The 26,851-nt window shown below is 31.7% G+C and overlaps 2 protein-coding genes and 1 pseudogene across 3 annotated transcripts; all 3 read left to right on the top strand.

The window, feature by feature from the left end:
* The first annotated feature begins 10,976 nt into the window (after positions 1-10,976).
* On the top strand, positions 10,977-14,314 carry LOC146922992 (cysteine-rich receptor-like protein kinase 26; annotated as a pseudogene). Its single transcript, XR_015012659.1, has 8 exons — positions 10,977-11,545; positions 11,666-11,902; positions 12,089-12,214; positions 12,334-12,467; positions 12,671-12,881; positions 12,996-13,233; positions 13,346-13,496; positions 13,756-14,314. The product of XR_015012659.1 is annotated as a cysteine-rich receptor-like protein kinase 26 (transcript).
* A 4,585-nt stretch (positions 14,315-18,899) lies between these two features.
* LOC146922991 (uncharacterized) lies at positions 18,900-20,255 on the top strand. The gene is made up of 2 exons (XM_085715752.1): positions 18,900-19,347; positions 20,072-20,255. Exons 1-2 carry the CDS (start codon positions 18,993-18,995, stop codon positions 20,116-20,118), a joined length of 402 nt encoding a protein of 133 aa, XP_085571878.1. The 5' UTR covers positions 18,900-18,992; the 3' UTR covers positions 20,119-20,255.
* A 5,105-nt stretch (positions 20,256-25,360) lies between these two features.
* Positions 25,361-26,636, top strand: LOC146922990 (F-box/kelch-repeat protein At3g06240-like). Its single transcript, XM_085715751.1, has one exon. The coding sequence runs from the start codon at positions 25,432-25,434 to the stop codon at positions 26,545-26,547; it is 1,116 nt and encodes a 371-aa protein (XP_085571877.1). The 5' UTR covers positions 25,361-25,431; the 3' UTR covers positions 26,548-26,636.
* The last annotated feature ends 215 nt before the right edge of the window (positions 26,637-26,851 follow it).

Below are 26,851 nucleotides of genomic sequence, written 5' to 3'. Positions count from 1 at the left end.
AATAAACAAGTATAGCATAATAGAAGAAATCAAGACAAGTTTGTTGAAAGTAAAAAAGAAAATGTTAACGACTTCTTTGGTTTAATCAACATCGTGATCCCTGAATTAGACAAAAGTTGTGCAACATGAAAATTTGAATGGCTAAAATAACAATGGAGCATCTGAAACATTATAATTCTTACAAAGAAACATGGAACTTGAAATATTATACTCAAGGGTTCTCTCTTACTATCAGTTGTTAGAAATTAAAACTTAATGTTGTTTTTGGATTTCCAAACTGTTGTATTTGAATTTCCAAATTCTATTATCTATCGAAGTTGTTACTAGGTTGAGTCACGACCAGATCACTCTCTTTAAGACGTTTCGTGGCACTGTCCAAAATTGTGCAAGGCAGACTATCAACCACGCCGCCTCCAGGATAAAACAAGCCCAGCTACAACTGTGCGGTTAACTACTGCACTGCAGAAAACCGTTCGAGAATTACACCCTCAAATATGGTACTAAGACCACTCTTTAATACTGAAACCACTTTAATATGGTACTGTTACCACTCTATTATGGTGCTGAGACCACTCAAATATGATGTTACCACCATTCTAATTATTAACTTCTCCAACTATGATACTATGATCACTCAAATATGGTTTTACACCATTCTAACGTCTAACTTCTTCAAGAATCGAAGAAGAATATATTTAAGATCATTCATAATTTTGAAGGGACATTATACCGAAAAAGGGACTATGATCTTAAATTATTATTTATTCTGAAGGACATAAAAATATCGAAGGGACTATGAACTTAAGACCATTCTTAATTCTGAAGGGACATTAAACCGAAAAGGGACTATGGTCTTAAGAACACTCTTAATTCCGAAGGGACAGAAAAAGGAGATGAAGAGAAGAAAGACTCGTCAACACAAGTCAAGAAAGGGAGAAGAGAGAAAGAGTTCCCGACAATTCAATGAAACTCTTTGGTGTGATTTTTGAACTAGGTGAGCTCTCCTTTTATAGGGAGAGTTTGTAACTAATTTGAAGAAACTTAAGAATTAAGTAAACTTAAAAATTAAGAAACTCACAGATCAGCTCAAGTAACAAACTAATCGGATAAGTTCAAAAAGAAATAAATCCACTAACGAAGGAAAGACAGGAAATTCAGTTGGATTCTCAATCTTATCACAACCAACATAAACTAAAATTATGGGGAGTGATATCCATGAATTAAAAATAATAATTAATATTATTTTCATCATTATCGAGTATTTAAAATTAAATACCGCAATTTAAACACTACTAATGTGTGTGTTCTATTTTATGTGGGACCCCCACATTCTATTTTTGTAATTCACACAACACTAGATCAAAGTTTAATTACTTAGTGTTTAATCTTCCAACCTTCCAAATTCTTTCCAACTTCACACCAATGTTCCAACACTTAATGTCATACATAGTGTTCATACATTATAGTATTCAGACTCAGAAGATGTATTTTTCATCAACTCATGGCTACATAATCTCCACTATGTTTCCATCAAATGAGAGAAGTTAACATACGTTAATTGGTATGGGAAAAAAACTTGGCATCTAAGTGTGGTAAATGAATTTATTTTGGCCATATACGTGGATGAAAGAGTCAAGTACTAATGGATGACTATGGGACGCATCGTTGTGCATAATTCCATTTTGTCTCAATCAACTCTCAAGGTAATAACCACTAAGGAGATGCCATTCATTTTGCCGTTTATAATACACGAGACTTACTTCCAATTTACTATTGACTTTGCTATTTTCTTGACTTGTCTTATGTCATTTTATTTTGACTCATTGACAATGCGTTGACGCAATGACTTTCCTTTATTTTGACTCATTATTGTGCTTAATTTATGTTGTTAGATCGGATAAACTTTTCGACTAAAAAATTGAAATGTTGCTAGTTACATTAAGTATAAGTAGACAATTCTAATTTTTAAAGGGGGACTGCTATGGTGCAGTTGTTTTTATGACTTTTCTGGAAAAGTCGCTTATGTGGCTTAATGGGAGAGTGCCACGTGGATGTCTTTTTAAATCGGTTATTTGGAAAAACGATTTTAAAAAGCTTTTGTTTTATATAAAAAATATTTTTTAATTTCTTTTTTATTTTTATTTTCATGTTTATCCCTTAGGATCGTGTTTCCTGCTCTGATACCAGGTTTGGAATGGGGTTTTCAGCGGAATTTTCACGAACTTCTTTTAACATTTGTTCGATTTTAAATAACCCTTGAAAAGGTTTTAAGAGTGTTTTAGCTCTTTGTTTTTGTATCTGAGTAAGATTTTCTAAATCTTCTGTATCTTTTAATAGATCTTCAATATATTCTATATGATATATAACAAATTCTCTAGAATTGTAAAGAGTTTGTTTAAAAACAATTCTTTCATAATACAATTCTATTTCAGAGACTATGTCTTCTAGCCTTTTCTTGAAGAGTCTTAATTCTGTTATAAGATCTAGTCCAGGCATATCTAATTGTTGATTCTCCAGCGGAGGTTTTCTTGTTCTAACATTTGATCAGTTTTTATTTGTTTTAACATTTTTTCGATTTTTGCTAATCCTTGAAAGGGTTCTAAAAGCATTTTTGCTTTTTCTTGCTGAATACTTGTAAGAGTATTCAAATCTTCTATTTCTTCTAATAACTTAGAAATAGAATCTACATGGTAGATTATTAAATCTTGTGAAGCAAAAAGAATTTGATTTAACATAATTCTTGTATTTTGATAATTTATTTCAGAAATTATATTTTCTAGTTTTTGCTTATAGAGTTGTAACTCTGTTTTTAGATTTAATCCAGGCATTTTGACCTTTTATAGTCTTTGATTAATCTTATTAACCTGTGTCGATAGAGTTTTTATAGAATCATGAAGATCCTTAAGCTCTTTTTCTCTGCTTATTTCGAAATCCTTTCTAGGTGGTTCGAATGAGGATGAAGTATCATCTTCAAATATAGGTTGAGAACTTAATGATTTGCTAAAATCTTTTTGATCTTTGTTCGGTGATGTTATTCGAAGACTTTGGCTTCTAAACAACGGTTTTTCTGTTTCTTCAAACATATTCTTTTCTGCTTCTATCAAAGAAAAACTATTTCTCGTGATATCTTTAAATATTGGTGTTTCCAAAGTAATTAATGGTGTAAATAATTCATCAATATGAATTGTTTCTTTTCCTATGAATTCTATGCTATGATGTGAATTACTCAAAGCATAATTAATTCTGTAGTAAATTGTAAAAGGATGATTACCTTCTTTCATAAATGTTGAATCTTTTAGTTTATAATGAAAAACTATAGATTTATTCAAATCTATATCTTTTAGGGATAATCCCATCTGTAAATTTATATCAAATTTTATCTTTCCATATTTTAGATTACAATTTCCTTTTGCAATTACTGCTTGTTTTTTATTTCTAATTCTAGAATCTTCTAGAGCTATTTCTAGCGGTGAATCAATACCTTTCATAAAGGTACTTTTGATTAGAATTTGAATGGTTGATATATGAATATAACCAATCTTTTTTCTCTCGTTCTCAGAAAATTTTCCAAGTCTTTTATCGATTTGTTGTTTATCTATAGTTGATATAACTATTTTTCCATTAGTTGTTTCAATTGGAATTGCTTCCTCTCCTACCATTATTCCGAATTTTAGAATATTTTTTCTTGACAGAAATTCCTTAAGTTTACTAAACTTTCTTTTAAAATTTTCTTCAGCAGTTAAAGACAAATCTGCTTCTTCAATTTTATTATCTATTATGCTATCAGCATGATAACTAGATGTTCCTTCAAAATATGAAACTTCAGACATATTTTATAATAATTCTTGATAAATTCATACCTGATCTTTCTTCAGAAATATGGGTTGTTGTGCTTCAGCAATCTGATCTTCTTCAGCAGTTTTTTCTGCTTGTGTTGAGTTTATCCCAACTCAGGGCGAATTCCTCCAGAGTATTACCTCAAGAATTCTCAGCTATAGTGTTTTACCACTATAGGACCACTAGTTCTAAAAACTAAGAGGCAAGCTCATATCAAACGATATAACTTATATTGCTTTAAAACATGGTGGTTACAAATGAGCTTTGAGGCCCTTATTTATAGGATGAGAGACTCACAAGTTGGCCTTCATAGTTGGCACAACGTCTCTTTCCTTTACAGCATACGGAAAAGAAATGACATGACATAAAAAGAAAACGACAAAGAAAATTATATTACATAATTGCCTTAGAGATAAGGCTTATCTCTAAATGGGTCCCATGCCCACTAATTTTCTACATTTTCTTCGTTGTTTGGTGAAACGTCACTGTCATACAACGATTCTTTGTCTGCCACGTTATTTATGTCTTTTGCACACCACTTGCATTGGTGTCCTTTGTATTTTTGAAAGTGTCGGCAACACTCCTGTTGGATTGGGTCGGGTAGACGGCCCAAGTCTGCTTCAAGCCCACTAAAGTTTTCTTCAAACTTTAGGATTTGCTGAAGATGCTCTTCTTTTGCTTGTTTTCTTGAATCACTATAGACTAGAAAACTTTCTTTTGCAGTAATTACCCTGAAGTTTGGTAATTTTACTCCAAATCTGATGAGAGCATCATAAAATTTTTCCATTTGATGCAGAAAACATTCTGGTCTTGGATCTACATCTCTTCCATCATTTGTTGGATATGAATGATTTGAAATGCCAATCTTGATTAAGTGTCTGGCTTTAATAACTTCATCGTCTTCAAACCATGGATAAGTTGAAGTAAAAGATAAAAAGAACTCTTTACCTTTTGCGAAGCTATTATTGAATTTATAAGCGATTTCGCCTATATCTTTTGGAAGAAGTTCTAGTTCATGAATTTTTCTTCCTGCATCTTCTTGAAGATACATTGTTTTAATCATTCCACAATCATAGAATGATCTGACTAACTCTTTGCTTACGCCTGGGACTGTTACAGCTTTTACTTCTATCCCGTTGTTGCTAGGATAAAAACATTCTGTTTTTAATTCTTCTGAGTAGTTAGTTAACCATCTCCAGTTTTTGTAGTAGTCCCCAATGGTGACTTCTTTAACAAATTTGCTTTCTCCATAGATAATTCTATCTACAGATATTTTCTTCTTAGTCTCCATTTTTGATGGCTGGACTATATTGTTTGCTGTTGCAACTTCCTTGTAAACAACGTTGTAGGCTGTTTTTGCTTCTTCAAGGGTCTCATACCCTTTGTATCTGACATTTTTGCCATTTGTATGTAACTTTGTGGTTTCCCAGTTTTGGTAGATACCTTTCATAGGTCCATCAAAAATCACATAAGCTTTCTTTTTGCCTCCAAGTTGGCTGTCAATCTTTTGGCTTGTTTGTTGATCAATGGATTCTTTTTCTTTTCCATTTTTTCTTTCATCTTCTTCGACTTTATCAGCCCAAGATGTTTTTGGTAAATCTGCAAGGACAGTTGTTGAAGATTTCCATCCTTTTGGTTCTATTGACTCAATTGGGATGTTTGACTCTTTTGGAGCTGAATATTTTACATAGTAGTTGAATTTTCCAGAGTCTTGACCTAGCAGATCCCAGTTTTCACTGTTTTTTGATTCTGAAACTGTTGATGTTTCTTTTTTACAAAGTTTTTCAAGATTTTGAATTGTTAATATCATCTCCCCCTCTTCAGAAAGAAGAGTTTCAAGACGATTTTTTGCAGAGGCAATTTGCTCCTGCTTTTGCCTGAGAGAATTCTGTAATGTCTTTATAGCTGCTTCCATTCTCTTGTCAATGCATCTGCAAAGCAATTCTTTTCAGATTTTATATATTCAATATATGGGTGAAACGGTTGGAGTTTCATCTGCCATCTTACAAGTCTCCCATATTTATAATTGATGCGAAGGTCATATTTCCAAAATCCAGTTACATATTTGGAATATGTTCTTAGTAAAAATCTGGTTGGAATTAATTCCATTTGCCATTTTGTTAAAACTTTAACACAACTCAATGTTTCTAATTCATGAATTGGATATCTTGTTTCGGTATCTGTAAATGATCCTGAAACATATTTACAAAGTAAAAGATCTTCATCTTTTATCTTATTTTTAATATTTTCATAAGAATAATCAATCTTAGTATCTTTTGATACTAATTTTTCTGATGAATCAGAGAGTTTGTCCAATTTCTCTTTCGAGCTACTAGACTTAGCGTACTGGGTTGCTCCAGTATCTTTCATTCCTTGTTGATGGGTTACATCACCAACATAGTTTCCCGAATCATCAAGATTCAGTATCGCTTTACCATTAGGTAGAGCTCTCATACAACCTGCCCAGGTTGTTTTATCAGCATCAATCTCAACAATTAAAAAATCGTTTTCTGTTGGATTGTATAAGCTGGGTAAAACCTTAATTTTTCTTTTAATAGTTTTTACAGTTAGAGTATCTTGTTCAGTCCATGACCATGGAACTTTCTCAGATATCTTTTTCTGTAAAATCTTTCTTTCAGTTGCCAAATTTTTGAAAAATCCTTCATTGGCAATATAATTCAAACATCCTAAAAATCTTTGGATTTGTTTTCGGTCTTTCAATTCATCAGGGAAAGCTTGGATCTTTTCCTGAACATGTGGAGACAAATCGAGGGTGCCATTTTCTTTAAAAATAAGGCCTAAATATTCGATTTCCTTTTTGGCTAATTGTGATTTCTTTTTTGAAATAACAATTCCCTTTTCTGAAATTCTATTTAAAACAATTTCTACATCTTTAAGATGTTGTTCTTTAGTTCCTTTTGTAAAAACTAAAATATCATCAATATTTGCCAAACATATATGTTCTAATCCTCTAAGAGCATTATCCATAAATCTTTGGTATATAGATGGTGCTTGTTTTAGTCCAAATGGAAGAACATTCCATTGGTAGTGTCCTTGTGGACATGAAAAAGCTGTTAAAGGCTTAGTTCCTTCTGAAAGTCTGATTTGATGGTATCCTGATTTTGCATCAAAAGATGAAAACCAATCACATCCTTTTATTTTTTGCAAAATATAATCCTTTCGTGGTAATTTATAAGAATCTCCGATTGTAGCATCATTGAGTTTCTTATAATTTATCACCATTCTAGCTTTTCCTCTTTTTATTTCATTGTGATTTGTCACATAAAAAGCGGGTGCTGAATGTGGACTTGCAGATGGAGTAATTAACTTCTTTTCTTGAAGTTCTTTTATATCCTTTTGAAATTCTAATTTATCTTGTACTGAATAAGGCATTTTATATTTTACATTAATCTCCTTATTAGGATCTCGTAATTTGATGGTAACAAGTTCATGATTTGTATTTTTCAGATTATCCAAAGGATCTTCTGAACATACAGCATCAAGTTTTTGTTCTATTTCTTCAAGATTTAAAAATAATTTACCTTCTTCCCAAATACTCTTTAGGTTTATAAGATTTTCAGAAATTAATTGAATAATCTCATTTCTAGTTATAATTTTTGTTGTTATAACTTTTGTCTTTTCTTTGGGGTTTGCTAAATTTTTCCAAAGTAAAGAAATAGTTTTAACATTTTGCACAAACGGTGCATATAACTTTAAAAAGTTATTTCCAATGATTAAATCTAATCCTGAATCATGGAGATAAATTGTTGGTATGAAGAATTCATGACCTTCTATAGTAATTGAGATGTTTTTCAAAACAAACCATATTTGATGTTTTGACTTATCTGCAACAATTATTTCTTTGGGTTTTCCTAATCTTTCCCAATTTCTTGATATGTTTCGTTTTCCAAAACATAATGTTGCGCCTGTATCCAAATAGGCTAAAATCTCCTTCTTACGAAGTTTTATTTTAATAAAGGTAGCACTAGGGTTTCCTTTACTCAAAATCTTGGTTTTGCTCATCTTCGGAATCTGTACAAAGTTCATAGAAACTTTGATGCTCCCAATCAGAATCTGAGTCTGATTCTACTGGTTCATAACCTATTCTATAGATCATGTTTAAAACTTGTTTCTTTTCTTTAGAAACTTTCTTTGGACATTCATTAGCATAATGTCCTGTTTCATGGCATAACCAACATGTACATGATTTTTTACCTTTAGGACAGATTTTATTTTTCCTAGGGTATTCTCTTTTTCTTCTATAGAATTTTTTCTTCCTATGTTTCTTTTTATCATAGGAAAATCTTTTAAATTTCTTTCTTCTAGGATATTTCCTTCTTTTCCTAGTTTTTTCACAACCATATGCTCCAATTTTCCCTTGGATTCTATCACAGCACAATCCTATTCGTGCTTCTCGTTTTGATTGTTTCTTTAGGCATTGTTCTTGTATCCAATTTCTAAGAATAGAAATTCTAGCTCCTAAAGTATTTTTAACCGTTCCTGAGGATACTGCACTGTTAAATTCGTTTTGAATTATTTGGGACATAGACATAGGTAATTTTTGGTAAAATAATTCGACAACCTTTTGGTTTTCTCTAGTGTCTTTATTTAAATCATAATATAATTGTGAAAATTCACAAATATAATTTTCTATGTAACAAGGATTACATATGGATAAATTCATTATTCTCCATAATTTTTCAGTGTTAAAGGCGGTATTTGAATCTACCGTATCTTGCCATCCTTTGAATTCATTTAAAAGCCATTCAAAGATTTTATTAATCATTCCCATACTGTTTTCTGCAGTTTGTTCTTCTTCAGGTTTTTCGGCCAGAAATTTATATGCATTACCTTCTGTTCTACACAAAAGATAATTAAAAATTTGTTTTGGGCTTAGACCTTTTAAGTCACTATCTAACTGTATCTGGATAGTATTTTTATTATACCAACTTCTTATGGCTTGGACAAGATTGTCAACGCAATCAATATTTAAAATTCCACTTCCATCGTTTACACTATGTTTGGGAATATAATTCATAGGAATTTTTTGGTATTTAGCTTGAGAAAATTCCCTATGGAATTCTGCATTCCAATTATAAGAGGGTTCTCTTTTTGTTCCTGAGCTTTCGCCCATTTCTAATTGTTCTATTTTAACGAAATTTCCATCGTCTTTTGAATCATCATCGGAACTAAAGTCGTAGATAATATCTTCTAGATCTTTAGGTTCAGGTTCTTCCTTAATGGAATCTTTTTCGCTTATGTCTAAAGTAGCCATAAGTTGATCTAATTTTTCGAGTTGATACTCTATGTTTTCTTCTATACTCATCTTTTATAATTAGCAAATAAGGTTTTTTCTTCGATTTCGATTTTTTCCTTATTCTTCCCCCCTTCTTGAAGAGAAAGATGTTGTTTACAACAGTTTTTTATTAGATAATTAATCATATCAGTGATATTGTTTAACTGAGGATTAAAAGAATGATATATATGAGGATATTTATTATTCTCATTTTTATTGTAACACGGAAAATCTTTTTCCATATTTACCCAAGTTTCATGGGGTCTTTCTAATCCTTGCTCATAATCTTTTGTAAACAGATTATTTTGTTTATAGATTTGAGGTAAGGTTTCAAGAAAAGAAATCTGTCTTTCAAATCTCTCATTTAATTTCTTGGTTTCGTCAAGCAAAGCTTTAACTCTAGTTGTGAGGGTATTATTTTCTTCACTCATCTAGCTAATTCTTTAAGTTTATTCCTTAAATCTTGAGCTAATCCTTTATATTCATTATATAAAAAATGATCTATATTTTTATGGCTTTCATATAAATATTTATCTAAAAAATATTCAGCCGTTGTATTGCACCATCTAATTTGTGCTTTAACTAGTGTAATATCTTGATAGTTTGGACATAATATAAAGGGTTGTAAAATACATTTCCCTGTTGGTCCTTTAATAAATTCCATTTTTATTTAGACTTTTAAAGCCGGTTTTCCACAAACTGATTTAAAATGTTTGACTTTATTGGAAAAGTCATTTGGGTGACTGTACCGTAGAATTCTCCTTTTTAAAGGTGTGTTATTTATCTAGGACAAATGGATCAGTCATCTTTGTTTTTTATTGACTTAGATTATAGTAATATGCAAATTTAATATTTTACTTTTATGTCGAGACAATATGGAAGTGATACTGCCAAGAGTTATAGTTTCTAATCGATTTTTCAGTCTTATTTAGTTTTCAATGCACTTGTTGGACATATTGAAAAGATTTTTATATTATTTCTAATCGATTATTCTCACTCTTTATTTTCTTGACTTTTCTCACTGCACATGTTTGATAAATTTTTATCTGTTAATGCTAATAAGTCTTTCTTGTTATCCTTGGTGTTTTATTTAGCTATCAAGTCTTGATTGTTACGTACCTATCTGATTACAATCATCTGTAATGGCTTGATCTCATGTATTTATTAATTCTAATATTAAGTATGATATGAGTAAAAGAGAAGGGTGAGTCATAGTAAAGTTGGTGTCATGTGACTGAGAGGTCACAGGTTCAAGTCTTAGAAACAGTCTCTTGTGTAAAAACATGATAAGATTGCGTATAATACACTAAATAGTTGGATCCCTTCACGAACCACGCGTATGCAGGAGTTTCAGTGAACCCGGCTGCCCATTATTTTCATTCTTATTTATTTTCTTTAAATGATTGTAAACATTTATGAGACAACTGCTTTAGACCTCAAATATATTTAAGATTTCCTATATTTTTAATTTAATTAATAACACTATTAATTTTCCCTTAAAAAAAGTACTATTAATTTTGTTAACTTCCTTTGTATAAATTTCATTCTGATCATATATATTTAGCTTGATGAAGATTTTTTTCAAAGTTAAATGATATTATTGTTTGATTTCACGTAGATTGTTTGATTACGCACGTAAATAAGACATATATCTAAAACTTTAAGATTTTAGATAAAGATGCGATGTCAATTTTTTGTGTGTGATTACTCTTAGTTTAATACAATGAGTTTCCGGCTCCTTTCATGACATGCATGATCAAACCCATTTAAAACATTGTTTCAAATAAAGTTTGTTATAAAGGTTCAACGAACATCACCCAGTTTAGTTTTCATTTACCAAGAGCATAATATCATACATAATGAGATTTAAAATTTGTTGTAGTTTTCTCCTTCTCATCATAACCACATTCCTATGTTATGAAACCATAGCCCAGCCAGAATTCCATCCATCATGTGCTAATGATAATGGCAACTATACAAAAAACAGCACATATCAACAAAACCTCAACACACTTTTATCAACTCTAACTTCCAACACAAAAATTACCTACGGTTTCTACAATTTCACTCATGGCGAAGACAACGATAAAGTATACGCCATAGGATTATGCAGAGGAGATGTTAATCCAAATGATTGCCGCAGTTGTCTTAACAATTCAAGAGTTCTTCTAACACAAAATTGTCCAAACCAAAAAGAAGCGATTGGTTGGATTGACAAATGCATGCTGCGTTACTCAAGCCGGTCGATATTTGGACTAATGGAAACAGCATCTGGATTATCTATGTGGAATCCGTTTAATGCAACGGATGTGGATAATTACAATAAAGTATTGAGAAAATTGTTATATGATTTGAAAAATAAAGCTGCAACTGGCGATTCTATGAAAAAATATGCTACATCAAATGTAACAGGTAGTATAAATATAAAAGTTAATTAGAAAAGTTTAGCAATAGTTTTTGTTTTTAAATACTAAACTACTACTAATAAGTCTAGCTAATTATTCTAACTAACATTTATATTTCTATTAACAGATCCAAATTTTCAAGATATATATAGTCTCATGCAGTGTACACCTGATATAAGTTACTTGGATTGCAATCAATGTTTGGATCAAGCTATAGCTAATCTTCCATCTTGTTGTGAAAATAAGATAGGTGGGAGAGTTATTAGACCAAGTTGTATTCTTAGATATGAAAGTTACAGGTTCTATGAACTTAATGTTCAACCTCCGCCGCCGCCACCTACTTCACCATCTACTAATCACAAAGGTATGTATGCATGTAATCCTTCAATTTTCATCATTATTATCTGTTCTGATGAACAAAAGCAAGTAAGGAAAAAGAAACGATTAGAATAGCAAATTGAGTTCTAGAGTTAAAAGATATAGACACAAGAAAATAATGATTGATGATAGAGTTTTTATAAATCTTACAAGGATTTTCTGATTTGTGTAGGAAAGGATCACACATCAAGAACTGCCATCATCATAGCAGTCCCAGTTGTTACTATTGTTTTGGTGCTATGTTTCATCTGCATCTATATAAGACTAAGAGTGAAGAAACCAAATGAAAGTACTAGAAGTAAGTCTAAGGCCTCCAAACATGAATTTTTTATCAATTTGTTATGAGCATGGTATCTGTTTCACCTATATATGCAACATAACTGTTTTTTCTTTTTTACCAACTATGGCATATCTCAGTTCCTTCAGAAGATGATGAAGAAATTACAACCTTTGAGTCATTACAATTACCCTTTGACACTTTAAAAGTTGCTACAAATGACTTCTCTGATTCTAATAAACTTGGGGAAGGCGGATTTGGAGCTGTATATCAGGTAGTTGCTTTTAGATAAATATAATAACTCGCAAAGATAAATTAGAACTTAGAAGCGAAATTTTTAAATATGAAATTCGTCTTTAATTTCATTACTTAATTTTGCTTGATAATTCTATATTTTTAAAATATTGTATTACTTTGTCAAAACTTGGCTAAAATAAAATATATTTACTGTACTTACAACTAGTCGCGTCTTTTCAGGGTAGGCTCTCTAATGGACAAGCGATCGCTGTTAGAAGGTTGTCCATTAATTCTGGCCAAGGAGATATAGAATTTAAGAATGAAGTACTTTTAATGGCAAAACTTCAACACCGGAATTTGGTTAGACTACTTGGTTTTACTATTGAAGGGAGCGAAAGACTACTTGTCTATGAATTTATTCCCAATAAAAGTCTTGACTACTTCATATTCGGTATAATTAGACTATCGGCATAATTAGATTGTTGCTCTATCATTCAACTTTGTTTCATTGTAAAGACTAACTTTCATGATAGCTAAAATGCGAATGACTTTGTTATGTATGTAGATCCACTGAAGAAAGCACAATTAGATTGGGAAAAGAGCTATAAAATTATTCAAGGTATTGCTCGAGGTGTTCTTTAACTTCATGAGGATTTTCGACTGCGTATTATACACCGCGATCTCAAAGCAAGCAACATTCTCCTAGACGAAGACATGAATGCTAAGATCTCAGATTTTGGCATGGCAAGACTAATTCTTGTGGATCAAACCCAAGCAAATACAAGTAGAGTTGTTGGAACCTAGTAAGTGTTAGGTTATGTTTGAAAATTGAACTTACATAGTATATTAAGAGCTTGATTTAAATTATATAAATATTGTGTTTACTGTTTTCACGCAACAATATTTGGCATGTAGCGGATATATGGCACCTGAGTATGTAATGCATGGAGAATTCTCAGTGAAATCAGATGTCTTTAGTTTTGGTGTTCTAGTTCTTGAGATTATAAGTGGCCAAAAGAATAGTGGCATTCATCATGGGGAAAATAGGGAGGATCTATTGAGCTTCGTAAGTCTTCCTTTACTCATTATTTTTTGTTATGAGTTGTATTATTTTGACAGATAAACTTACCATAAAGAATCGACAAAATTGTAGATGGTTAGCAGTTTAAATATATGGTTGGGAATGGCATATAGAAGTTACATCGAGTAAATATTACCATAAAGTCACATTTCTAGTAAACATTGATGCAGGAGTGGAAATGGCGACTTAATAAGTTAATAGTATCTAGTTAATTATCTAAAATTGAGTAAATATATACTTGCAGGCATATAGAAGTTGGCGGGAAGGAACAGCTGCAAATATTATTGATCCATCACTATACAACAGTTCAAGAAATGAAATCATGAGATGCATTCATATTGGTTTACTTTGTGTCCAAGACAACGTAGCTAGAAGACCAACCTTGTCTACCATTGTACTCACGCTAAGTAGCTATTTTCTCACTCTCTCTATACCTTCAGAACCTGCATTTTTTATGGACAGTAGAACTAGAAGCCTTCAAGAGACGAGGCTGTGGGAAGAGAATTCAGGGACAACAAGATCAAGTCAATCCACAAGTAAATCAGCTCCAAAATCAGTAAATGAGGCTTCATTTACTGATCCATATCCACGTTAGATTCTATTATGAGTTTATATTAATTAGTACCATAAATGTTTTGAACAAAATACATTGTCTTCAAACTCATAATTTTTTCCTGCGAAGTCTTGCTTAAACAGACTACATATCCTGTTTGTAATATAACTAGTATGGAGAACCTGTGTAACACTTGCAGAGATGATCGTTGAAAGAATAAATTTAGCAGCAACCGCGTTTAAGAAAAAAACACAGTATCACATTACATATATCAATGTTGTGTATCAACTGTCTCTTTTATAAATCTAAACATAATATTGAAACACATCTATAATATTTAAGAAGGCACACAGAGAACATTAGATATGGAACATAATGCTCAAATTTGGAATGAGCATTAATGCACAAAGCTTGGGTTTAGCGCCTTGGCTCTGCAACCTGTGTTTTTTTCCTTCTTTCTAAACCTTCTATTTCCTAGGAGAAAGGGCTATGATAATCTGAATTTTGACTCTGAGGTAAGTAAAGTTTGATCAAGGATTGTTCCAGTTAAAGTCAAATTCAAATACTCAGGGTTGAATCAACCTTATCTGAAGTTCATTAACCACTTGATGTGTTGATCGATTTACATTAATGTTCTTTAGTGTGTCCAAAATGTGGTTTCTTGTTGTATCAAATCTACTTTGCATAAAATGGTTCCAATTTCCGTTTTTTCGGGTAAAGTGACTAAGTTAGTTGTTAGGGATTGAACCGTAGACCTGCTGCAAAAACTCTTTTAGAGTCCCTTAGATCACCAATCGAACTACTTATTTGAGACTGTTTCTTAGTATTTACCCTTGACTTAACCTTATCTTTTGCATAGGTCCCTAAGGCTTTGTTTGCGAGTTTGGAGGGGAGGGGAAGGGAAGGCTTTGAGGGGTGGAAAATATGAGGGAAAATGGAGAAATCTTTTAAAAGAGTAGTTTTTTAGAGAATGATAAATTATTGCATATGATTACTATATTTTAAATTTTAAAAATAATATAACAACATAGATTAAATTTGAAGAATTCATATAAACCCTCCAAAACCCCCCAAAACCCTCCTCCAATACAATTTTTTAGTTCCTCCAAATGAGGAGGATTTAGTATTATGAAGAAAAATTAACCCCCCAAAACCCTCCCCTCCCATTTTCCTCTATTACTTCCACTTGCTCATTCCTTTTTTCCCAAGCCTTCCCCTCCCTTCCCCTCCAAACTTGCAAACAAAGCCTAAATTGTATGAATAGAATGATCTCATAATAAACAAGTATAGCATAAGACAAGAAAGCAAGATATAATGTTGAAAGTAAAAAAGAAAATGTTAATGGCTTCCTTTGGTTTGATCAACATCATGATCCCTGAATTAGTCAAAAGTTGTGAAACATGAAAACTTGAATGCCTAATATAACATGGAGCATCTGAAAATTTAGAATTCTTACAAAGAAACTTGGAACTTGAAACATTATACTGTAGTGCTCTCTTACTATCAGTTGCATCAGAAGTTAGGAATCAAAAATTCATCTATTTATATTCAACTGAGAATGCATAATTTCCACTGTTTCGAACAATTGATCCAATGCTGGTCATTATCTACCACCATTGACACACAAGCAATTGCAATCAGCACCATCTCCTCTTCAACATATTCTCCTCATCGAAAACATCAGCCGTCCATTACTCACAAACCACCGACCTAACCCACCTTGGAAGATCAACCATGTCATAATCATAACCAGAATATCCAAATGGAGTCTTCCTTGTAAGCATTTCAAGAAGGTGTACACCAAAGCTGTAAACATCACTCTTCTGGGCGGCGACCTTCCTTCCTTGATTCGGAAGCAACTTCTGGAGCACGGGTTGGATTTTGACATGGTTATGATTGCATTGTAGGTTCCATGAATTATTTCCTCATACTTTAAATATAAAAATATTTCTTACAACTTATATTATCATAATAATCATTTAACAGTTAAAAGAGATATTAGAATAATAGAACAAAAGACATTAACAGCAATATTAAGTTATTTTCATATTATTGGTTGTGTCCAATATACACCAAAGTACTTAGTTGAATCTATACTAAATATAAAGAAAATACCCCCTTTCAGCTCTTTTAGGTTGAATTTTTCTTTCAAAAAATGCCTTCAATTTTGAATACAAATAACACATGCAACAAATAGATAAATATAAATTTAAATATTAAAAAAATGTAACAAACACGATATGAATATGTGTGTGTGTGTGTGTGTGTGTATATATATATATATATATATATATATATATATATATATATATATATATATATAAACACACACACACACATTTTTTTCCTTTATCATTTAAAAAGTGTAACAAACTATATGAGCATATTTATACTTACTTTTTCATTATCTCAATTATATTCCTCCCAATGACAATGTAAACTTGTTTATTTTAGAAATACCAATGATTTTTCAAAATATCATATGAGCAGCAAACAATAACACCAAACAAAATAACCAAGAAAATGCAACTGTTTTCAGCTTATTTCAACAGACTTTTCATAAGAAAATTGCAATACATCTATAATAAAAAAGTATAGCATAATAGAAGAAACCAAGATAAATTTTTGAAAGGAAAAAGAAAATGTTAATGACTTCCTTTGGTTTAATCAGCATCGTGATACCTGAATTAGACAAAAGTTGTGCAACATGAAAATTTGAGATGTCACGAAGGTCACGAAGGTTTTGGATAAATTTGAGATGTCACGAAGGTCACGAAGGTTTTGGATATTTATTATATATTATATTTTTTTTTGTGGTGGCCGGGGGTTTGAACCCCGGACCTTGTATATATTATGCATTGTCCCTACCAGCTGAGCTAAGCTCACGAGGACATTATATTGCTCGTATATCTTCCCTTCTCCGAAGCCTTTTTTTTAACAAAAACTAAATATAGTTTGTTTTTTTTTGGCTAAATTTTCATTAATTATTATTTTAATTTTATTAATATAATGTGGAGGGGCCTATTCGGAGTGGAAAATATTAATTTATGAATCATAGTTTTAAAAATCGGCTCGACTGTCGAACTATTGAGTCATTGGTCGAACCGCATGATAAAATCGGATTCAATCGGATGACTCGGTTAAATAACTTGGTCTCAATACTAAATTTGTACCGGTACTAAACAATATTGAGGTACCGTTTGGTCAAGCTTTTTGCGGTCTAAAAACTACTTCAATGACAATGTATTATTGTCCAATGATATTTTTACATTTGTTTGGGATTTTATATGAAATTCGAAATGCGATAGGGGATCTCTGTTTATTTTGAAATTGATTACTGCCCAGGAGGAACGCTTGCTAAAATGTAATTGCCCCAAAAATTGTAATCCATGTCTTCTAAAAAGGGTAAAGGTGTAACAAAGCACACCTCATTGCCCAAGTGAAATGACACAACAACTATATCATAGTTATCATTTGCTTCCCCCAACCAATGACAAATCCCATTCAAGCACACATTATCAAAATTTACACGAATTGGCATATCAATATCCATTTTCCTCCAGGAATCATTTTTTAGACTATATATCTCCCAAAAAGGGTCATGACCCTCCACATATTGGATGAGATTATAGTCATTCGTAACATGGTCATAGCCAAATCTATGATCCATAATTCCACAGGAAAACTCAAGTTGAGGAGGAGGAATGACCTTAACTTCCGCAGTAGCAGGATTCCAAAATACAACTACGGTCTTGCCGATGACAATGACAATGTAAACCAATGATATTTGTTACATTGTTGGTGTTATTGAAACAAACATGTTTAGTTTTTTTGAATAAGAAAAAGATATGCATAATTTGTTACAATATAAAGGTGCAATATATATATATATATATAAGTATAATTTTTATAGGCATCTATACTTGTACTTTTAATTAAAATCAAAATTTTATAAAAATAATCATAAGCATTATGCAATGCTAAAAATATTTGATATCAATAAATGACAGCGTGAATAAAAATATTTGATATCATATGATTATTTTATAAAAATAATCATACGCATTTGCGAGGTTGAAGAAAGGAAATAAAAATATTTGATATCATTAAATGACAGCGTGAATAATTTTTTTATTTTTTTTTGATTTGTGAGGTTGTGATCATTAAACGATATTGAAATTAAATATATAAGTGATAAAAAGATAATAAAATTCCTTTGGAAAAAAGATAATAAAATTAAATGGAATCTACTTAAAAAAATTAAATGGAACGGTTTAAAAAAATAAAATAGAATTGAATAGAAGAAAAAATATATTGAAATTAATATTAAAAAATAAAAGAAAAGGTTCCCGGCGTGAGTTTAAGAGATGTGTTTGTGAAATAAATTGTCGAGAAATAGTTTTTTGAAATAGCATTCAACAACTTTTGACCAAAGCTTATTTCATTCAATTTTATGCATTAAAAAAAGTACTTTTTTTAGTAAGTACTTAATTAATATTGTGTTTGACCAAACTTCTCCTTAAAAATGTAGGAAAGTTGAAAAAAATCCGGGTCAAACGACACCTGAATTAGATGACTCAGTAGCTAATATTCCAAATTTCCTAAATTCCTTACAAATTAATAACAATATTTTTATAGGAAAAAGTTAATAACAATATTATGCCAAAATTTTCTTTAAAAAAAAGAAAAGATTATGCCAATTTATTATGCTACTATTATCTACAATAAAAAATGTAAAAAAAAAAAAAAAACATTTCCTATACCCATACCAAGTATTTTATGCCCTATTTTTCTACAATTTCAAACCTAATCTCTCTTAATTTTTAGTAGTCATCTCTGTTGTCTTCACGCCGTCGTGCAAACATATTCAACACACACAGTCTGAAAACCTAAAAATTACAGTCTCTCCTCTCTTTCTCTCTAAAAGAATGAGTGGCTTCCATAGAAACAGCAGCCCTAACCGCAGCCCTGCCGGCGGCTCTAACCGGAGTGGTGCCGGCGACTCTAACCAGATCCCTGCCGGCGACTCTAACCGGAGCCCTGCCAATGTCTCTCATCCCAAACCTGACCTTAAACACCCTTACCCTCCCGAATTACTAAAAAATGTCAACCCTGACAACGTTAAGGCTCCTTACGCTCTCACCCACGAGTTGAGAGATAAAGTTTGTGCGGTCCTTGAGAAGCAAGGGAAAGTGCTGTGCGAATCAGGGAAGCATGTGCAAGAAATAATTCAAGCTCTTCTACGTAATGATATGGATCCTGATAAGACGGCAGCATTTCTAGGTTAGTCACTGATTTTATCTTATTAATTGTTGTTAAATTTTTACGAGTATATTGTTAGAGAATCTCATAATTTTTGTTAAATGTTGCAGTGATGGTTGTTAGATTCTCTAGTTTAATGATTTATTTAATTTGTGATGATCAATAGCTGATGGGATTTTGTATGATTTTCTGACACGGCTCATGACAGAAAATAAAAAAGAAAAGAGGCAAAAAAAAAAAAAAAAAAGGAATGAGAACTGAAGCAATTCTAGGTCATGACCACAAAATATTTATTGAGAAAAGCTTTAGGAGTCCACAATACACATATTATTTGAAATATGTGAGATTGACCTTGTCTAGGAATTTAGAAACATGTGATTTTGAAACATCCAACCTCTATATACCATAGTTTTTCCTTCTAATAAATACAATGTGAGACTTTGCCTACTTCATCAATACTATACAAATACATGTTTTTTCTATCAGTGACCACTAACTATGAAAGGGCATTGTTTAAGGATCAAGTCACTACCTCATGCTTTCGTTCTTTTTCATACTATAGGTGTCTGGCTGCAGTTCTGATAAACACTAGTCTATTTTCTGTTAGAATAAGTAGTAATTAGTTGTCTTCAGAACAAATGCATATGTGACAATACCCAATACCGATACATGCTTCACAAACAATGGCCGGATCATATATGCATCTATACGTCACATTCATTATGTATTTATTTTTGGTTTGCAGCTGAATTTGAAGAACCAAAGGAGAGCAAAGCAATGGGAGGACGCTAACAATGGGAGGACACGGAGAAAATCAAAAACAACAACAACCAAAACATATTCTATCGTAGAAAATAAAAAAAGATTAAGGGTCTATTTAGGAAGGAGATTTTAAAAGGTTTTTCTTTAGTAGGGAGTTGCTTTAGAATGTTAGATTTATAAAATAAATGAAATATTGATTGCAATCAGCTTTATCCGAGTTTCACAAATACAAGCTTTATTGTGTTTTTCTTATTTTAATCTATTGATTTTTTTATGTGTGCATGTCTATATATATATATATATATATATATATATATATATATATATATATATATATATATATATATATTCTCTTGAAATATACTTGTATATCATTGTGAGAGAGTACCTAGATTGGAAAAAGGTTATTTTTGTTCAAAATTGATTTTGAAAAAACTTATGATAAAGTAATTCTAATTTTTTATTTATGAAGAAGTAGACTGAAATCATTACTTTATATGATTTTGGTTTATTACTCTTATTATGAAGTGTATAACATCTTCTACTTTATCTTTGAAGTGCAACCACAGCAAACTTTTTTTTTTTTTTTAAGGAACCACAACAAACTATAGAGTTTTATTCCTCAAAGTGGCTTCAGGCGGGGATTATGTGCCTGTTTGTTTTGGATTTTTTTTGAAAAAAATCTATTTTTTTGAGTAAAAAATCACTTTTTTAGTTTTTGTTGTGTTTGTTTGAGATTTTAAAAAAATCCATTTTGCTAAAAAAATCATTTTTAGCCTCAAAATGAAAATCTATTTCAAGTAGCTTTTCCAAAATCTATTTTTTTTCCTAATGCAAGGAACTCAAGTGTAAGTGTTTCAAATCTCAAAAAAATGATTTTTATGATAGTAGACAAACAGAAATAGCTTTAGATTTTTTTTAAAAATATAAAAAAAAAAATCTCTAGATTCTTTTATCTCAAAATCTATTTTTTTTTAAAGCTGAAACAAACGCACCCTATATGTCTTCTAATCATTTTGTCCTTTGTATGTAAAAAAATCTTTCTAATCCTTACAAAGAAACATGGAACTTGCATGAACATGAGTATCAAACTCAACACACAGTCCTAAACAAGTATCACAAAAGATACAAGAAAGACTCACAATAAAGGTTCTAAACTTGCATCAACATGATACAAGAGTAGATCACATGTAGACTCAAAACCCTAAAAGTCTAAACTTTTTAAAATGACGGCTTGAATGATCAATTAGGTCTTGTTTATATACTGAAGCAACTTGGGCCAAGTACTTTAGCTGGGCTTCAGAATAAAGCAGATCGGTTCAGCTAATCTGCAAAACAGAATTCAGAAACAAATATGGAAAGTTCTAAAATGTCGGAACATTTTTTGGATCGTCCAAAACAAATACAAATATTTCCTAAAATATAAATACTACTTTAGAAATATTCCACAACTGATTCTGTAAAGATATGCGCGTTGCTTGGTCAATAAGATCGCGCGTACAAATAGGCATAAACCCAGGCACACTGAACCGTGCCGGGATGTTGGAACATCGTATCCAACATCTTACAAAGATGCCTAAACACATGTTGGAACATTGGTTCCAACAACACAAACAAGGATATTTGTTTTAGCAACAATGCAACCAATACAAATACCCAACATAGATGGTTAGCAGAGTTAAAATATATGGTTGGCAATAGCATATAGAAGTTACATTGAGTAAATATTACAATAAAGTTACATTGCCAGTAAACGTTGATATCGGAGTGGAAATGGCGACTTACTAAGTTAATAGTGTCTAGTTAATCATCTAAAATAGAGTTAATATATACCTACAGGCATGGAGGAGTTGGCGGGAAGGAACAACTACAAATATTATAGATTCATCACTATACAACAGTTCAAGAAATGAAATCATGATATGAATTCATATTGGTTTACTTTGCGTCCAAGACACAGTATCACATTACATATATCAATGTTGTGTATCAACTGTCTGTTTTATAAATCTAAAGATGATATTGAAACACATCTATAGTATTTAAGAACATTAGTTATCGAACAAAATGCTCAAATTTGGAATGAGCATTAATGCGCAAAGCTTGGGTTTAGCGCCTTGGCTCTTCTGCAACCTGCGTTCTTTTTATTTTTCTAAACCTTCTGTTTCCTAGGAGAAAGGGCTATGATAATCTGAATTTTGACTGAGAGGTAAGCAAAGTTTGATCAAGGATTGTTCCAGTTAAAGTCAAATTCAAGTACTAATTATGTGTTGATCGATTTACATTAATGTTTTTCAGTGTGTCCAAAATGTGGTTTCTTGTTGTATCAAATCTACTTTGCATAAAATGGTTCCAATTTCCGTTTTTTTCTTTGGGTAAAGTGACTAAGTTAGTTGTTAGGGATCGAACTGTAGACCTCCTGCAAAAACTCTTTTAGAGTCCCTTAGATCACCAATCAAACTACTTATTTGAGACTATTTCTTAGTATTTACCCTTGACTTACCCTTATCTTTTGCGTAGGTTCCTAAATTGTATGAATCGAATGATCTCATAATAAACAAGTATAGCATAAGACAAGAAAGTAAGATATACTGTTGAAAGTAAAAAAGAAAATGTTAATGGCTTCCTTTGGTTTGATCAGCATCATGATCCTTGAATTAGTCAAAAGTTGTGAACATGAAAACTTGAATGCCTAAAATAACATGGAGCATCTGAAAATTTAGAATTCTTACAAAGAAACTTAGAACTTGAAACATTATACCGTAGTGTTCTCTCTTACTATCAGTTGCTTCAGAAGTTAGGAATAAAAACTTAAGTGTCTACATAATCTCAGAATATGTACTTTTCTTTGTGTCATACATTAGATTCAGACTCCGAAGATGTACTTTTCTGCAACTCATGGCTACATAATCTCCACTATATTTCCATCTTTGACACACAAGCAAGTGCAGTCTGAAGCATCTGCACCATCTCTTCTTCAACATATTCTCCTCATAAAAAACTTCAGCAGTCCATTTCCTTGCCAACCACCGACCTAACCCACCTTGAAAGATCAACCATGTCATAATCATAACCATAATATCCAAATGGAGTCTTCCTTGTAAGCATTTCAAGAAGGAGTACACCAAAGCTGTAAACATCACTCTTCTAGGCGGTGACCTTCCTTCCTTGATTCGGAAGCAACTTCTGGAGCACGGTATCCGTTGGATTTTGACATGGTTATGATTGCATTGTCGGTTCCATGAATTATTTACTCATACTTTAAATATAAAAATATTTCTTACAACTTATATTATCATAATAATCATTAACAGTTAAAAGAGATATTAGAATAATAGAACAAAAGACATTAACAGTAATGTTAAGTTATTTTCATATTATTGGTTATGTCCAATATACCAAATTACTTAGTTGAATCTATACTATATATAATGAGAGAGAATGGAGAGAGAGAATAAAAACATAATGTGAGTATGAGAGAGAAAGTTGTCAAGAAGTTGTCACAAAGTGGATGTACAAATATCATTTCTCTAAATATATGGTAGGGAATTATAAGTTACATTGCTAGTAAACATTGATGTAGGAGTGGAAATGGTGACTTAATAAGTTAATAGTATCTAATCATGATTCATTATCTCAATTATACCCTTAAACAACTTTTTCTATAATAAAAATCGTTGTTGGTGTCATTAAAAAAAATTAGATTATACTTTTTTTTGTTATATTGTTAGTGTCATTGAAATAAATAATCATGATTAGTTTGGTTTGTTATAATTTAAAAGCAGCAAATATTTATATTTTTAGTTTTAATCCAAATCAAAATTTCATAAAAAAAAACACGGTTAATATTTTTCAAAAGTTAGCGCAATAAAAAGAGCGGAAAGACAATGTCCGTCTTTTCGCTAGTATATATAGATTTTTTTTATAGATGTATGATCTATATATTCATGAAGTAAAAGATAAATTTGTAAATACTTAGTTGAATATATATGGATTTTTTATCCATAGATATATGATGTGTTGAATTATTTGTTATAGATCAAGTGATGCTGTGTAACTTGTGATCCACTAGTGTGACTTGCCGACTCATTATGACATTTCTTAAGGGAAATCATTAAAACTTGTAGACTCATTAATTAACTTGAATGACACATTAGAGAAAATAATTGTTAACTGCCGCTTTCATTTATCACGAGCTTTCATTCATCACGAGCTTTCCTTACACATAATTCCTATTTGTTAACTGTCTCTTTCATTCATCATGAGCTGTCATTCATCTCGAGCTTTCCATACACATAATTCCTATTTGTTATCCGCCGCTTTCATTCATCACGAGCTTTCATTGCACATAATTACTATTTGTTAACTGCCGCTGTCATTCATCCTGAGTTGTCATTGATCACGAGCTTTCCTTACACATAATTCCTATTTGTTAACTGCAGCTTTCATTCATCACGAGCTTTCCTTACACATAATTTCTATTTGTTAACTGCCTCTTTCATTCATCATGAGCTGTCATTCATCACTAGCTTTCCTTAGACATAATTCCTATTTATTAACTGTCGCTTTCATTCATCATGAGCTTTCCTTACACATAATTCCTATTTGTTAACTGCCTCTTTCATTCATCACGAGCTGTCAATCATCACGAGCTTTCCTTACACATAATTCCTATTTGTTAACTGTCTCCTTCATTCATCATGAGCTGTCATTCATCACGAGCTTTCCTTACACATAATTCATATTTGTTAACTGCTGCTTTCATTCATCATGAGCTTTCCTTACACATAATTTCTATTTGTTAACTGCCTCTGTCATACATCATGAGTTGTCATTCATCACGAGCTTTCCTTACACATAATTCCTATTTGTTAACTGTCGCTTTCATTCATTACGAGCTTTCCTTACACATAATTCTTATTTGTTAACTGCTGCTTTCATTCATCACGAGCTGTCAATCATCACGAGCTTTCCTTACACATAATTCCTATTTGTTAAGTGCCTCTTTCATTCATCATGAGCTGTCATTCATCACGAGCTTTCGTTACACATAATGCCTATTTTTTTAACTGCTGCTTTCATTCGTCACGAGCTGTCAATCATCACGAGCTTTCCTTACATATAATTCCTATTTGTTAACTGCCTCTTTCATTCATCATGATCTGTCATTCATCACGAGCTTTCCTTACACATATTTCCTATTTGTTAACTACCGATTTCATTCATCACGAGCTTTTCCTTACACATAATTCCTATTTGTTAACTGCCACTTTCATTCACCATGAGCTTTGCAGAATAAGCCGATTTCACTGTGACACTCTTTTCGTCTTCCATTTGCATTGCATGTTAACTGTTCAACAAATGGCTCCAACAAACGAGAAGAAGGTTAGTAATGGTAGTAACTATGTTTATGATGACATTGTTTTCTATATTCTTTCCAAGCTTCCTCTCAAATCTATTAAGCGTTTCTCTTGTGCTCGTAAATCATGGTCTCGTTTGTTTGAAAACCCTAATTTCACCAAAATGTTCATTATCAATTCTCATCCACTCTATCATGATGCTTGCCTCAATCTAAGCCAGTCTCCCGAGTTTCCCATTTCTCATGATTTAAATAATTTTTACCTTCTTTCTGGTGACAAGTTTCAGAATAAACTCAAATTGAAATTTCCCCCACCATTTCTCGATCCACAATTTTCCATTATTCGGATTTTAGATTGTGTTAATGGCATTCTTCGTATCATCGGCAAGACTGTAGTTGTATTTTGGAATCCTGCTACTGAGGAAGTTAAGGTCATTCCTCCTTCTCAACTTGAGTTTTCCTGTAGAATTATGGATCATGGATTTGGCTATGACCATGTTAAGGATGACTATAAGATCATCCAATATGTGGATGTTGTGGAGGGTCATGACCCTTTTTGGGAGATATATAGTCTAAAAAATGATTCATGGAGGAAAATGGATATTGATATGCCAAGTCGTGTAAATTTTGATAATGTGAGCTTGAATGGGATCTGTCATTGGTTGGGAGAAGCAAATGATAACTATGATATAGTTGTTGTGTCATTTCACTTGGGCAATGAGGTGTGCTTTGTTACACCTTTACCCTCTTTAGAAGAAATGGATTATGATTCTGACAATGTAAAACTGCAAGTGTTAAATGGGTCAGTTGTTGTGATAGTAAATCATATAGAGACAAAGTCTTTTCACATATCAATCTTGGGTGAAATTGGTGTCAAGGAATCATGGGTTAGACTCTTCGATATTGGACCCTTGTCTTGCATTATGCGTCCTATCATAGTATGGATCAAGGGCAATATAATTGTTAGAAAAGATGATCAACTAGCTTGTTTTGATTTAACTACCGGGGTGATTGAGGAGATTGGTGTTAAAGCAGAACAGTTTTGCCATATTTTCATTTACAAGAAAAACCTTCTTCCATTTGGAGTTATAGACAATTAATTGTATTTTTAGCCTTTGTGTGGAGTTTTCACCCTCAAGGTTAGGAGTCTAGTTCTTAGGATTTGATATTTCATTGCCTAGGTTTAACTTTAAACTGGCATGTTAGTTGCTCATATTATATGTATTATCATGAGGTAGAAGCATTTAGCATTTAGCATTGAGAAGGTTTAAAGAGTATGATGTGTAATAGCATGTTGTTATCTCTAAGGTTGTCTTTCTTGTAACTTTAATCGTAAAGATTATGTATTGTGATGGATTTTTATGCAATGTTTGTATTATTGTCCAATGATATTTTAACATTTGT

The sequence above is a fragment of the Medicago sativa genome, chromosome 5 (genome assembly GCF_051527215.1).
Source record: "Medicago sativa cultivar Bolivia chromosome 5, Bolivia_mono, whole genome shotgun sequence".
NCBI lineage: Eukaryota > Viridiplantae > Streptophyta > Magnoliopsida > Fabales > Fabaceae > Medicago > Medicago sativa.
The sequence above is the reverse complement of the archived record's forward strand: the minus strand, read 5'-3'. Positions and strand labels throughout refer to the sequence as shown.

Coding starts and splice junctions, on each gene's coding strand:
- LOC146922991 (XM_085715752.1), top strand. CDS start 18,993: ATGAGTGGCTTCCATAGAAACAGCAGCCCTAACCGCAGCCCTGCCGGC. Junction 19,348..20,071: donor TAAGACGGCAGCATTTCTAG/GTTAGTCACTGA, acceptor TTTGGTTTGCAG/CTGAATTTGAAGAACCAAAG.
- LOC146922990 (XM_085715751.1), top strand. CDS start 25,432: ATGTTAACTGTTCAACAAATGGCTCCAACAAACGAGAAGAAGGTTAGT.